Source organism: Argopecten irradians, chromosome 5, assembly GCF_041381155.1.
Source record: "Argopecten irradians isolate NY chromosome 5, Ai_NY, whole genome shotgun sequence".
Classification (NCBI taxonomy): Eukaryota; Metazoa; Mollusca; class Bivalvia; order Pectinida; family Pectinidae; genus Argopecten; species Argopecten irradians.
The window spans coordinates 26,939,273-26,955,236 of record NC_091138.1 but is presented as its reverse complement, the minus strand read 5'-3'; the positions used below and the strand labels follow the sequence as shown (position 1 = coordinate 26,955,236).

Below are 15,964 nucleotides of genomic sequence, written 5' to 3'. Positions count from 1 at the left end.
TACAGTTTTCATCGTCTGTGTGCCCTTAGGATCTTATCTTTTCTCTTCTTCATTGGAGTAGGTAACTGACTTTAATCTTTCCTCATGCCTCCCTTCGCACCGCCTCACTTTTGGCCTTGAGTTGAGCGTTCGCCCCAGTGTGGAAGGCTCTGGGTTTGTCCCCTCGCCGAGACTTACCAAAGTATATAAAAGTGGTAGTTTCTGTTCCTGCTTAGCGCTCAGCATACCGGGAGTTGGAGGACTGGTTCGCCCGTTGTCAGTACAATGTGACCTGGTGGGATGTTTTGCTTGGTGTCTTCGGCGGCATGCCTCAGTGATATAGCACTATAAAAAGGGCAACAGTTCCACTATACAATAAGACACAACACGAACATACCGCAGTCTCCCAAAACACGTTCTTCGCATTCACACACATTACACACTGCATACATGGAAGGCCGTCCTGACATGAACTTGGCTGTTAATAGGACGTTAAAATAATCAAACAAACATGATCGTCTGTTCCGCTAATATTTGCTTTAGTGAGGATACCATTATAATTTGGTGTGTTTCGGCCCTGGGACAGAACCCATAACCTATCTTAAAGGGGTGAGCGCTCAACAGAATGCCAAAAATGAGGCTACAAATGTGTTAGTTTTTGCTCCTGCTTGGCGCTCAATTAGGGAGTGGGGCGACTAGTTCAACCGTTGTCATTATAATGTGACCGTGCTGGGTGTGTTGCTTGGTATTTTCGACGGCATGCCTCAGTGATAAAGCACTATATAAAGGACAAGAGTTCCTATATACAAGAAGACAACATGAATATACCGCAGTCTTCCAAAACACGATCCATGCACTTCATAGCACTATACACCGCATACATGGGAGGCCGTCCTTACATGACCCTAGCGGAAAGCCGTTACGCAGAGGATGAATACATCTAGCGCGAAGTGTGACACAGATACACATACATTTTTGCTACGCCGCTTGATTGCTACGCCGCTTGAGGCGTAGCAGTTAGAATCGGATGCAAATCACGCCATCTTGCAGGATAGCCATGTAGCAAGAACGCTTGAATCAGATGGATGTTCGGTGTGTTACAAGCACTGCCTGTTGAAGTAATATTAAAACGAATTACGGAAACAGACTTTAATCTGTCCGGATTCGGACGCCATCTTCCTGATAAAGCATGGTCACGTGTGCGCTTGCATCCTTTAATTAGATTTCGGTGTAGAACAAGCATTCGTGGTAAAGTATTCTGAATAAGAATTTTCTATAAATTAATCGGACATTTTAATTAAATCTGGTTCCATTTACAGATGGAACAAATATATCTGTAGTAGTATACCATGTTCGAGACATTACTTTTATATTTCTTATTTAATTTAGATCACCATCGTGTAACATTAAAGATGCTCCACCGCTGACAAATGGTATTTTTTCACTATCAAAAACAGCAGCATTATTTTCCTTCGGTTACAAAAGTTACTTAACACCATTACCACCACTGAAAAGTTTGAGCTTCTGATTTTACTTCAAGTTAAAAATATAAAAAATCATTAATTGCATTCTGAAAAAAAATCCGTGTCACTATATCCTATATGGAATGAAGTACTTTTTGCACATGCACCAAAGGCAAAATAGATTATTTTATATTGTTTTTTTTGTGTTAATTAGACATAAATATACACTACTGAACACCAATTATTGTTTAAATGAGGAATATCATTTATGCTCTGTCGGCGGTGGAGCATCTTTAATAATCAGACATATTATTAACGGGACACGGAACATATACTAAAATGCGGGATGACAGTCCATACTAAAAAGTGGAATGAAAACGGACCATAGAAAAACAGAGAAACATATTAGATTAAGTTCAATATTTTCTTTGCCTTTTCTCTGAGCTTAGCAATCTCTGCAAAACCCTTTTTAATTTGTTGGAAGCATGCAAAAGGATTATTAAAACTGTTCGTCTGTACAGAAATATATATACACAGAGATTGGAAACTCCTTCTTTGTCTTTGGTGACAGGCAGAGGAACCTCCAGTTTATAGGCATTTTCCCTTGGCTAACTACTTTTAAGTGTATTCTTTTAAACATGATATTTTTGCATCAACTCAAAGTTTAAACATTATATCATGGTTTGATGTGACCAGTTTTCCCGATTGATGTTATTTAATATGATTTTTGAAAGCATGAAAATCAGCAATTTTACCTGGTTTTTCGAAAATCAGACATTCAAAACCGGAAGTACATATTGTTTTATTAAAATATAAGTTAAAATATATATTTTTTCTATCCAAAATCGTACTCAAACCATCTGAAAATTACTGAACTTTTATAACATATCAAATTTATTTTGTTGTATTTAACTGTTTAAGAGTTTATCTAAAAAATCCCTAAGCACATACAGAAGTACATCTGCAGATCGCAAAAATTGCGGAGTTGCCAATCTCTAAGACCTGGCTATCTTGCACTAACACAAGCTCACAAATTATAAAATGGCTTTCAACAGAACAATTAAAATTGCTAAACAATATCATCATATCATTGTTTAATTTCAATATTCTGTCCAATCAAAGGGTTAAGCTTCCGCGTAGCCCATCTAGCTTTTTGGGAAGCTAATACTTGTGTATTTCATTCTGACTGTAGGAAATTCTAAATATTTTCTCTGCTGTCAGCTCCTTTGTAAAAGTAACAAGCAATAGTACATACACACTTTGTACATTTAATTGTTGGGAATATTCTAACATGAGTTCTGGATATTTATGAAGTTCTCTGTAGATACATGTACATTTTTTAGCTGTACTGTTGGACAGAAACAAGACATTGGATATGATAGGTTCTGCAATAGTTTGATCCCAATTACGGGTCTGTCTGAGAGACATTGATGGATTTCCTTGTGGTTATAGACAAGAGGTTGGTGTTTTTCAATATTAATAGACGATAATTTAATCAAACAAACAAACCATTATAGTTTAATGAAGCGCCCACATTTATAAAAGATTCCGATATTTTAACATTCTTCATTGAAAATAAAATGCGCAATTAAACGTGTTTGACTTGAGAATACAAAAACTTAATTTTGTTTATATTTCTGTATTTTACCGTCAGTTTTCACTCTTCTATTTATTGCATATGTATATAAGGTCTGAACTTCCTCTGCTGATTCAACAGTGTTATCAGCATACAACAAAAGAAACATCTTTTTATAAAAATAACTCGATATATCATCATTCAGGCGTTGTAAAGTTTGGAGAGTGCTGGCACCTTTTTTCTTGAAAATATCGGAAATTCTATTCCTAATATCAGGAATTGGTAAACAATTTTCGATATCGGAAATCGTACTTCTTCTGTATCTGATATCAGAATTAATAATGTCGGTATCCTCCGTATCGGAAATTTTGAGCAAAAAGTAATTTGGCTTGCTGATTCCCTCCGTTAGGAGATATTTGATAAAAGTAAAAACAAGACAGAAACAAAGATGAGATATATGTTGTGTGCGGACTAAGTGAACTTAAAATTTAGTATATTGTAAAACTGTGCAAATCCGGAACATTGATTCAATATATCCGTCTCTATTACATAAAAAGGCATCGCGTAACATGTAAGTAAATATCGAACTGATTTCCGAAGGAATTGTCTTTGGACAGTGCCATCGATGAAGGGGATTCCTGTACTGGCTCAGGCTATGGAGAAAGTTCTGCATACATGACACAGGGATCTGAGAATTAGTTACAGTTTATATAATTGTGGACGAACCAGAGTGCCCAAAGACCATTGTAAACGTCTAAGAGGTTTTGATCAAAAATCGGTAAAAACATACTCTACATATAGATCTATTTACTATATACATGTGCAATCTGGTAGGCCCATGATTATATAAACTGTAACTGATAAACAGATCCCTTTTTATACACTTATATAGGCCTACTTCACATCTGATATACATGATGTGAATTTTATTTGGGGAAAAGAAGTTTGTTAATTGCAGTAGATAATTCATGAAATGGCCACAAAGTTGCAGCATCGTGCGATTTGTGACTTTTGGTTGGTGGGTTTTTTTCGTATTAAAATCTTATTTTACATAGAGCGCATGAAAAGACCAACTTTTACTACCTGGCTCATTTTATTCAGCGTTTTATTCCTAATCCCAAAAAGAGGTCGTCCGATGCAGTCGTGCCGAAAAATGATAAAAACGTGATTGATAGATATTTTAACCAAATATCAACCAGACTGCGTACGAATGTATGTCCTTGTAGGTGATAATGGCCTATTTAATAGTGTATCTAATATAGAATCTAAAAAGGCGCGCCATAAAACAGGTGCTCAAAATATTAACCAATCACAGCACAGATATTCCGTTTGTGTGATACTATCGCAGTATTGGCAACACGAAAACAACAATGGCCGCAGTTTTAGACAGTGCATGAAAATATCGATAAAATGGAAGGGATATTTGGAAGAAGAAACCCCTATATCGATCCTGTGATCGAGGAATCTGAGTAAGATAACATAATTTAGACGATTAATGTTATTTTAGGATTATTATGAAAAAAGTCTGTCTGTTTTGGTCACTTCACTCGCTGAGTTTTTATCGGTCCTAAAGTAGGACTACCGAACGTATGGACAGATTTTACTTAGACTGTACAGCCTTCGCAGTTCGATTTTTGCCATTGGCTGATAAATTGCCCTAAGAATCAAACATTTCTTATCGTTTGCTAGAAATAAATCACTTAATTGTGCACTGGAGAGATTTTGGGCCTAAATGGTGTCGGGTCGTTTCGGCTCATTGACTGTTACAAAAACGTCCTACAGACAGGCGACCAGTCCTCGCCGAGTACCAATTCTCGCCATAGCATCTGTACGATTTCCACGCAAACTTAGTGAATAAAGTCTACTTCTGATAAAAGACACTACCATGCTGATTTCCACAAAAAATCTCAAAATTTGTCTGTGATCATGCAAGTAGGCCTAATTAAGCTTCCTAGCATTCTGTATAAAGTGTCTATTCGAAAACATCACAATGAGACCCAAGTATGCTTCATAATTATTTCCAATCATGAATGTGATTAATATAATTAAATCTTATAAAATTTCACTTTCTCTTATATGTCTTTTTTTACATATAAATGATAATATATTTCTGTTCATGCAGTTCTTGTTTGACTATAATCCGAAAACCTCTTTGTGATAGAACTAAAACGTTACATTAGCCATATGATTCCTTTATTTACGATATGTAAGTTGCTTTACCTGTTCATATACATGCATTGCATTTTATACAACTTGTATGTGGCAATTTATCATATCTTATATTTTACTGCATTTCAAGGGAGGAAAATTTCAAAGAAAAGGACGAGAAAGAAGTGATTTCTGATGCTGATCAGGAGCTTGGTATTATCAATGATGATGACGATGATGAAGAAGGTGACCCAGATGATGATGAAGACATTGATGAACTACTTGGTGAAGATAGTGTGTAAGTTTTGTCATATGTTTTCCCATTATTTTCATGAGTAAAACACATGATTTATTGCACATTAATTTGGAAATGATTTCCTTCTGTAAATATGTTATGATAATTGAAAATTTCTCATCATTACTAATTGCAGGTAAATATGAAAAAATTGTTATCTAATCTCAACACATATTGCCTTTTAATTTTTCAAATTAAACCGATTGTTTTATTCAGAGTTTATATTTTATTATTCTACAATGAAATAGGACATGTATCTGAATTTAACATAAATTTTAGGTGTCCACAACGATGCTGTTAACACTAATTAAATATAGACAGAGTAAGATCAGTTTTACATTGTCTCTCTCTGTTGTAAACCAACATAAAAAAAATCACAAACATTTTACATATATTTATGAGCAAATCACTGATAATTAACAAATTTAGTTTATGAACCTTCATTAATCTATTAGTCTTCAGCATTCAGGTATTTGAGAGAATGTTATTATAAGCATGTTTATGTTTTAGCTCCAGTGGTTTAGTACCGTGGCAACCTGTTGTGGTAAAGAATGCTAGGCCCCCACACCCACTGACAGTCACTCATGTTAACCAAACCATTGACCTTATGGTGAGCTATTTCTCTATGTTCAGAATAGACTTGAAAGCGCATTGTTTTCAAATAAAGTTGTACTGCTAGTGCAAAATCTGTTTTAATGGTTGAAGTTGTTCTTGTGGTATCTTTCAAATAAGTTTTAGATAAAGACTTTTGCTGCCTTGTTGAAATTTCATTTAATTTAGATTTTTGTCTTCTTATGTGTTTTAGATAATGTTATTTATTTCCTAGGGCCTAAAAAATGCTGAGGCTGTGACTGCCTCTGAGCTACAGACATCAGAGGAATGGCTGAAGTTCCACAGTCTGGAGTACCTACAGCTAACCCTCAAGGATCTGGTGGACAAAGGAAAAGTCGGGAAGTAAGGAACATTACACTCACAATAAATGTTATTTCTTTTGATTTGCAATAAGATGAGATAAACTGTGGTAGCATCATGTTTTGCTCAGGGGAAGTAACCTAGCTGTTCTATCACAGCATGCTTTTTTGTGATTTTGGTTCTCCAGTTACAATTTGGTAGGTGATTTATCAAAGAGAAAATTTCGATAAGCAGGATAACATTGTTTTTTATAAGATTTTACTGGATCTTCTATATTGACAAGTTTTATTTTAGATAACATCTCTACCATTATTAAAGTAATGAAATATTTGTATTAATCAAATTTTTCAATTAAATTTTACTACTAAATGTAAATTGTCATATTTCCAGTTTACAACCAGATCATAGAACAGGAAAGCCATCACAACACATACAGTTTGAGGCCTACGACGTCAATGAGTTTGAATATCGTCTGAATACGTGAGTATAAACATTAAAAAGATAAATTAATGATATGATACGTTTAAGTTTATACACATCAATATTGATTGTTGGGTTTTATTGATTGTTGGGTTTTTTTCATTTTATATCATCAGTACTTAAACCGGATGTTCATAATGTTCCACATGTAATACCTTCTTTCTTTCGTTCAGTGCAATAGAGATGTACACAAAAAGAATCAAGTGGCTTCTGCAGGGCAGTAAAAGGGTAGGTACAAATGTAGGATAGTAAGGTTGAGACAATTTGTATTGTCAAGTCTTGAATCCTTTTACTGAGCTAATTCACTACATATCATTGATGAAAATCTATTAAATGTCAAAGTGAAAGAAACATTGAAGAAATTTTTTTCTAAGTTTTTTCTGTGAAAGCTGAAGCATTTACCGAGAGCGGAGGTAGTCTAAAAATTGGTTATCACTATTATTTGGTCTACATTTGCTCCAACATGTTAATTAGTTCATATAGTATTATGATGTAAAGAGATGTGATACATGTTATGATGTATAAGGCAAACATTGATAAGGTTATCTACATCCATGGATATGTTTTCCTTTTATGTTAGGACTAGGAGATATTTTAATCAGCTCTTTTCTTTGTAGGTTTTTGGTAACATAAGGGGAAAGCGTGTTGCTATTTTGGTGGATACCTCAGATGCCAATGCTGGTTTTGGAAGACTGACAACTTTTCAAGAATCTCTAATTGTAAGTATTTAAAGGGGAAGTGCTCATTTGTGTAATGGTTCATCAAACTGAAGTATGAACATCATGATCATATATGTTAAAATATTTTTGATCATATGTGCAATATCTCATGAAAGGGTGAAGGTAATGTTTATAGTAAGGGTGAATTATATGAAGTCAGCTGGTATTTTGTTTGACAAATTCAAAGGTCATTGTTATAATATCTGTCTTAATGTTGGAAGTTTGTCGGTATGAAGGTTAAAAGTGTAACTGTATGGTTGAAGTTAGTCAATGTACCTGACCGAAGAGTGAAGGTATAATTGCTATACGTCAACGTTCCAGACTGAAGCGTGAAGGTAATTGCTGTAATCATTGACTGAAGGGTAATAACCACATGTAAATGTTTATATTTATCCATACTTCAGCACATGTTGGATGAACAGCTTACTACAAGGTCAGCTATTTACCTGATGTCATTCGGTACAGACATAGATCCACTTTGGCCAGTCGCTCGGGATGTCAACTGTAGAATGTAAGTACATGTAGATACTATATATCCATTTAATAAAATGGAGACAAAATGCAGAACCTTTTAAAAAGACCTACAGTTTTGAAATAGATATGAAGTTTGAGTTGTTTATATGCATGCAACAACAATGCATGTATGCTTAAAATGTATGTGGACAATGTTTACGGGTTACTGATGATGAAGGCATGTTGAAAAACAATTCAGAGTATACATATTTCGCCTCTATAAAACCTACAGAAACATTTCTTGACATTTTTTGTTTATTTTCCTCGGTAGTATTGAGGAAGCTAAGGAGTGGGTGATGAGAATGAAGTCTTCGGGTGGCTGTAACCTACTGAAGGCGATGAAACATGTGATGAATATCCAGGACATTGACTCAGTAGTCATTATCCTCGGCAGTGTGTAAGTTCTACATGTTACAACCATTTCCAGGTTTATATTCTACATATAGTAAGTTATATATCTCCAGGAATACCATCATTGGCAGTGTAAAAATGCTATATGGTTACACACGTAACATCCTAGAAACACATATATGAGTGTACTTTTTTCTACAAATTGTTTTGTATTGGAACAAATACATTCCATAAAACAATATCTTATAATCTGATAGAAGCCTTATAAAGAGAAATCAACTTCACTATAGTTTTGTCATTGTAAGTGAATGTGTATGTGATTTGATGCAGACCTGACCAGAGCTCGGAGATTCTGTGTGACTATATCCATCAGATGGGTGTCGGAGAGGAGAGACCGTTACAGACAGTAGCTTATGACTGCAGTAATCACCTTACGAATGTAAGTATAGCAACATCGGCTTCTACCTAAGCATGGGCTACATATATGTGGTAATAGAACAACATATTAAAAGCATATATTTATTATGTAAAGCATAAATTCCTATCGTTTAAAACAATGGTATTTGTTAATTAGAAGGTTATAATGTCGTATGAAATGTTTTTGATTGACAGATAACCCTGAGACACCTGTCCGATGCATCAGGAGGGAGTTACCATTGTTACACAGCTAGCTGTGAGGTAGGTATCATTAATACTAGGTTCACAGATCAAAATTCAAGTACCTTGTTTGTATAGTATTTATGCAATTACATATTTTATAAACATGTCTATTTTAAAAAATGAAATTATTTACAAAATGATTTAAGATTTTATGTAAAATAGTCATCCACTTTTTATTCTTCTTAATTTTACACAAATCAATCCAACCAGTTATACACCTGCGTATATAAACACTGTAGGAAACGTTTAATTTTTGTCATGAGTATGTATAGTTAATTTGGTATTTATATAACCACAGGAACAAATCTACACGGGTACAGAAATAAGCGTGATACTCAAGGAGATACAGAAGTGTCAGGATGTCATCAACAAGATCAAAGAAATGCGCAATGGTATGATGGGCAGTGCTCTCATCAGCATTATGAATGAGGTGAGTCACAAAACCATTAACTACTTGTTTTACTAGGTGTTGATCCTTCTCAGAGCTTCATCCTGAAAGTGTTTCTTCTTATAGTATTGAAAGATGTTTAGTTAATAGAACACTTTAAGGATTAGAAGATCAAAGTATGGTGTCAAGCCACTAGCTACCACATGAAGACCAGTCCTTTAAGTGGCTCTGTATTTTCCTATAAATTGTGACAGTTCCCTGTGGTTTTCACAGGACAAATAACCGATTAACAAGTAAACGCAATGCATTCATCAGATTATAAAAAATGTCATTGTTACAAATTTGGAATGTGCAAGCTAGACGAGATGTAGTAGAATGTTGATTCTCTATATTGTTGTGAACAGATCACTACAGAAGTAGCTAAGCTGCCTCAGTCTCGGTTCCTGCCTCGCCCTCCTGGTCACGATCTCCCACTACGCATAGAAATGCCAAAGTTCCAACCAAGGACCTCCATCAACTGGATACAACAGCATGGCCTCAAAGGTATAAACAACACTCGTATGTGTGGCAATTAACAACAGTATTTATATTCTTTATAACTCTATATGACAATGTAAAGGTATTTCAATTTAATTTCAAAAGGTTTTTGTTTGGATTTTTGTTTCAGCAATTTTGCTAATATCAACTAAATTTCATCTTTGTATTCATTTTGAAATATTTAAAAATTTGAATACCTACATTCAAATTAAATTATGTTTACATTTGGAACCATAACTTTGATAATTCAATTTGTATTTTAAATTTGTATGTTGTAGCGAAGCGTCTAGATCTGTACCAGGTACTGGCACCAAATGCTTACTCCTACAAGGAAGAGTTCATCCCTGTCATCAAAAAGGCTGTTCAGTCACAGGTTCACGAGGTAAGGATAGACAGGTTTTTACCTGCAATACATTGTATGCAAGTCTAAGAAACGAATCATATGAAATAATTAAGATATAACATTACATCATTTTGATAAAATTATATCATGTATTATTAAAATAAAATCATACATCTAGCCTACCTGTAATTTGTCTGTGTCTTGTTATACATTACCAGAATCCTTTTTGTAATTTCTGTTTTTTTAGAAATTAACTGTATAAAGAAGAATTGCTTTAACAAATGATTCTTTTATAAAACGTTAGTGTAACATGTTTGTCTCATGCTTTAATAACAAGGACTGTGTTTGGTACTACAATGTACTTTTGATATTTGTATTATAGAAAGCCATGGTGCAGTTCCAGTGGCATGATGGTTCGATGAAGAACATCCACGTGGATATGACCCATTTGTTTGAGTACCAGAAACAACTTAACGAAGTAGTCACTCTGTATGAACGCCGCATCAACTGGCTAGCCTGTGGCAGCCGGAGAATTTTTGGAACAGTTACTGAGAAAAAGTGAGTTATCAACACTTGAATCACAAAGAGGTCATGGTGTACAATTAATAGTTGTTAGGGAACCATTTTTAGGGTGGGGTTAGTTGGGTTTTAAGTTGGTTAGTCTAGGCTTAAACACTCTTTGATGTTTACTTGAGTCATATGTTAAATGTGTTCATACACTTACTTAGGCTTCATCAAGTTTGTCATCAATCTAACTTCATCTTAGATTTTACATCTTAATAGACGTATTAGTTATGGTGAGGACCTGCAGATATGTATTGCTTCATTAATAAAGTATCTATCGTAATATGCCTGTTAAAACAGTGGATTCCCTGTGTTTCTAGTGTTGTAATCCTGGTGGATCTTTCTGTGTCCAATGTCAACTATCTGGTTCACATCCAACACTCCCTTCGACTTCTGTTGGAACAACAACTCGCCAACAAAAACTTCTTTAACATAATTGCGTAAGTATTATTTGGACACTTTTTTCAAAACGTTAATAGAATTTCTGTAAATTAAAACATCCCCATTTAAAACTATTTCTAGTCATTTTTCTGTATTTTATCGAATTTTATCATATACTAAAACATTTTAGTGGTACATTTAACTATAGATATGCTGTTTAAGGTTGACTTGTCATTAGATACAATGTATAGACAGTTTGAATGGTGAACTGATCTGTCATTTGTGCTTTATAATTGTTACTGAGCACATGTTATTATTATCAAAACCTATAACTTTGTTTTACATTGTTTTGATTTTATTATTCTTGACTTAAGGTTTGGTAGTAAGGCCGTCGGATGGCGTCCAATAATGATGAAACCAACACCAGAGAATCTGCAGGATGCATGGAAGTATGTTATAGTAATAAAACTTGTAAATTAGATATTCATGCATTAGAGCCATATTCAATTAAAATTTCAAATAAATATCAGTTATTTTATTAGTTACTGATGTATGTAACTCTTCTCTAGTCCATCACAAAATGTGGTCAGCTCTCTCGCACTTAATCTGAGCTGTTACTCAGAGAAGAGGTCATATTTAAGGAAATATATGATTGTTATATATGAAGAAAAGGCTATTGTTTCTCTGTTAAATTGATAAATGCTATTGATGTTAAACTGCTAGTACAGGTGGATTAAGTTGATAAATGCTAACAATGTGTTAAACTCTATACAGGTGGGTTCTGGATCTACAGTGTGGAGGTAGCAGGAACTTCTTGTCTGCCTTCAAACTGGCTATGGAGAATGAACAGGAAGCCAGTCACCATATTGGTAAATAAATCATATAATATATAGATTCACATTTAAATTTCATTCACTCCTAAGGGAGCTGCATATTTAAAAGTAGAATAAAATGTTTCTCAAAATGGCAGAAACCACTTTTTAGAGAATTGCCTCCCCTTGCACCACAAAATCAGCAAACTTTTCAATGTTAAAACTTTTTTTTAAACAAAATGTGGGTTCAAGATCTAATATTTTAATTATTATTTAAGTATAAAAGGTTTTAATTTAAAAAAAAAAACCAAACCTAATATTGTATACCTTGTGTTGTACTGACATGACCTGCTGTATAATACTGATGTGTTCGTTACAGAGCCTGAGGGTATCTACCTGTTCACCAGCGGCGTACCTGATCAGACATTGGATGTGGCTTCGTCATTCATTGAACAGTCCACATCAGGAAGGAATGTAAAGTTACATGTGGTACTGTTCAATGTTGATGACTATAATTCCAACGGAGCTATCCCCGGTCGCTATGCCAATATTACAAGGACGTCCGAGGTTCTGAGAAATATGGCACACTGCAGTAATGGCAGATTCCATTGGTTCAGAGAAACAGGTACACTTTATCTAGTATATAGGTTTGATTCCTTGATTTGATAATGATTGGAAGGAATGGCCTATCTGATCATGAATTATGTCAGTTTTTGTATGGTTTACAATATTCATTACCGTTAAAGGTGGTTATTTACACAGATAAACATTTTCGTGATTTTAACTAAAAACAAGAAAACAAAATTTTAGCAGTATAACATTAGGCTTTTCCATGGCTAGGCATTACATAATCAATTTGAAAACTGTTTAACTCTTTTGGCACTTAATTCAAATTCCATTGTAGGAATCATTGAGAATGATGATATCCAACACATCACAGCTGAGATAGACAAAGCCCTCAACTTTTCCAGGAAGGTGCAGATGTTGGTGGAATCAGTCAAAAAGAAGTACAGAGACAGATATGTATGTATAACCTTAGGGATAATACTGTATAATCTTATTATAATAATGAGCAGTGAATTATTATGGGAATAATACACCTTTCCATGTACATATCTTTAGTTTAATTTAAAAAAAACTGTTGACCTAAATTATGTCAAACCTTCATTTTGTGGTGACATGTTGGAGGCCAAGCATGTTGACAGTATCTTGAAAACAGGACAGCTGAATGATCCAGATTGTACCTCATTATAGTATTGATACGCTGGCTTGTAATCAATGCCTATCATTTCAACACTACATTGATATTCCATATGGTTTATTTAGCAATTAATTTTTTAGATATTCTTAAAGATAGTTAAATAGTTTATCTGAAATTTAACGTTTACAGTCACACATTGACACAGGATTATATCCCTGTAAAATATCTACCTTGCTGATCAATATATTTGTTTGTTACAGCACCATCAATACCTTGACCAGATAAAGGCATTACCTGCCCCAGAGTTCTCACATCTCAAACAACGTGCCCTGCCTGGTCCCCGCCTACCTATTGAACAGGTGAAACCAGTAAGTACCATTGTAGTTGATTAGTAAAATGAAAATGGCAAATTACTTTGTGTAGTCACTGTCACTGGTGATTCTAGTACAATCATGTCAATAAACTGTTATGTATATGTAGCCAATGAGTTTGATATAGTTTGTACTAATAGATAGATGTGTCAGTTTGGGGATACCTGAACAACAAATTTAAGAAGAAGCTAGAATTTAGAATACATCTTTCAGTATAATTATGATTGTACATAAATTAAAATTTATTTAATGATATGAATTTATTATTATATAAAAATTAGCCTTCAACTGTCCAGGGCTAATTAACTTTTCAGATGCACAGAGAGTTCAAAAATAAGAAATGTTTTGCATTTAGAAACCAACTTCTGTTATGTAATATGTACATTTTTTTCTTTTGTGTATAGAGAAGTGCACGAACTGAATATGAGAGAGAGACCACGACATCACTACGCCTACAGCGACCAACAAGTGCTACAACTGCACGGGAGACCACAACTCGAACAACCACCAGGGAGCGACCAATTTCAGCTAAGGATCCCATGGCACGAGTCAAAACCAAGAAAGTTGTCACATCAAGTTTCTTCCTCGATACCAAAGGCCAAACTGGTGATGGAACAGGTAACAGATGTGATGGGTATTAAGTATGTGATATGAATGCTTAAAACAGATGAAGGTCTCATTGTGATAAAAGTTACCTTGCAAAAGTAGGTAATTCAATATGCCATAGCAGGGTTAGATCCCATCCCAAAAGTAGAGGAGATAAAATACTGTGTTCTTTAATGAGATAAAATATTAAATGTAATTTCTTATGATGATTCTTACATTTGGCCTCAAAGGAAATAGAAAAAGTGATTTATTTTCTACAAATTTTTGCTCTTGGTTATATGTTTAAGGTAGTTTGGGCCGTTGTCAGGTACTTAATATGCAATGAAAGTTGATAGATTATCTAAAAGGAATGCTTTTTGACCTCTAATTCTCCTTTCGTATATGACATCCTCACATTCATTTATCATACTTGTACAACAAAATGTAGTTGTGATTAAGTTTAGACATTTTATATAAGTATCAGTCTGTGACTTAGGTCAATATATAGGAAGCTGGTTGATTTTCACAATTATTCTCCTTACCTATGTGACTTTGACATTTGGTATAATAGGTACAGTGTTCAGGAAGTACCCAGCTGCCAAGTCTGTGAGAAGAGGTGTAGTAGACGTCACAATCCCAGATCATGAGGATGTCCAGACATCAAAGGAGGTGAGGTGTTATCATAAACTATAAGGATTAACAGCTTCATCAAATTGTGTGCTGATTCAAGTTCTACAAATATTGACAAAGTGATCAAATTCAATCAGTGATACTTCTTTTTCTCAAATTTTAATAACTGAACCTGGTTTTATTATTTTTGTTTACATTTCAGTGGTTGAGGCTGTACAGTCTCTCAAAGCTCAAACTGGACCTAAACCGCATGGTGTCTGGACCAGACTGTAAACACAAAGAGAACAGTGTCAAAAGTCTCCAGAAAAATGTATCAGCTAAGTAGGTATATACTAGGTACAACTATTGTCTTTTTCTTCTGTATGAGTATTAGCTACAATTCAAACGATTCCTTGCTAGGGTTAAATAATTGTAACAGTTGAGTGTTAAATAAATGATTTCAAATTGATGTTTTATTCTTTTCCTCTTCCTAGGTACTGTGACATTTTCCCCACAGTGAATGTAAAAGGCACCATAAAACACTTACAGCTGCTTCCTCATGAGCTGAAGGACTACGAGGCTCAGACGGAGAAAGTCTTACGACGTTACCTCAAACGTCTGCAATGGCTTCTTAGTGGTGAGTACACCTTTTCATATTTACTGAGTGCATTGTCATTTTGACAGAGTCCGGTGTATTTCAAATTGGAAAGACATCGTTCAGTAAGATTCCTAAAGTTTGCTGTGCATGTATTCAGAATTTTAAAATCACCTTGTAACATCAAAATGTTTAACTGTGATAGTCAATTATTTGAAATCTCTGATATTTAGGTAGTCGCCGGGTGTTTGGAACACTGGTCCACAAGAAATGTGTGATTCTGATTGACACCTCAGGGTCGATGGACCCCTACATGAACGAGCTGAAGAAGGAGGTGGCCGCCCTGATCTGGGATCAGTTGTACAGACTCGGTGCTAGGTATGTATAGGGTGGATTACAGTAATTAGTCACTGTTCTAGCCAGGTCTGATATGTACTTTATAGGGTGGATTAAAGTAATTAATCACTGTTATAGCCAAGCCT

At 34.6% G+C, this 15,964-nt stretch overlaps 1 protein-coding gene across 1 annotated transcript; it reads left to right on the top strand.

The window, feature by feature from the left end:
• Positions 1–4,345: 4,345 nt before the first annotated feature.
• Positions 4,346–15,850, top strand: LOC138323377 (von Willebrand factor A domain-containing protein 3A-like; the record flags this gene model as incomplete). The annotated part of the gene is given in 26 exon segments (XM_069267962.1): positions 4,346–4,487; positions 5,318–5,464; positions 5,972–6,071; positions 6,288–6,415; positions 6,764–6,853; positions 7,027–7,081; positions 7,471–7,572; positions 7,977–8,083; positions 8,357–8,482; positions 8,767–8,875; positions 9,049–9,114; positions 9,395–9,526; positions 9,889–10,027; positions 10,300–10,403; positions 10,747–10,922; positions 11,249–11,368; positions 11,684–11,758; positions 12,084–12,178; positions 12,501–12,746; positions 13,026–13,144; positions 13,583–13,690; positions 14,098–14,311; positions 14,850–14,947; positions 15,111–15,229; positions 15,382–15,524; positions 15,716–15,850. Coding segments are annotated over 26 exon segments (3,112 nt in total), but the record flags the coding sequence as incomplete, so codon positions are not given.
• Positions 15,851–15,964: the final 114 nt, after the last annotated feature.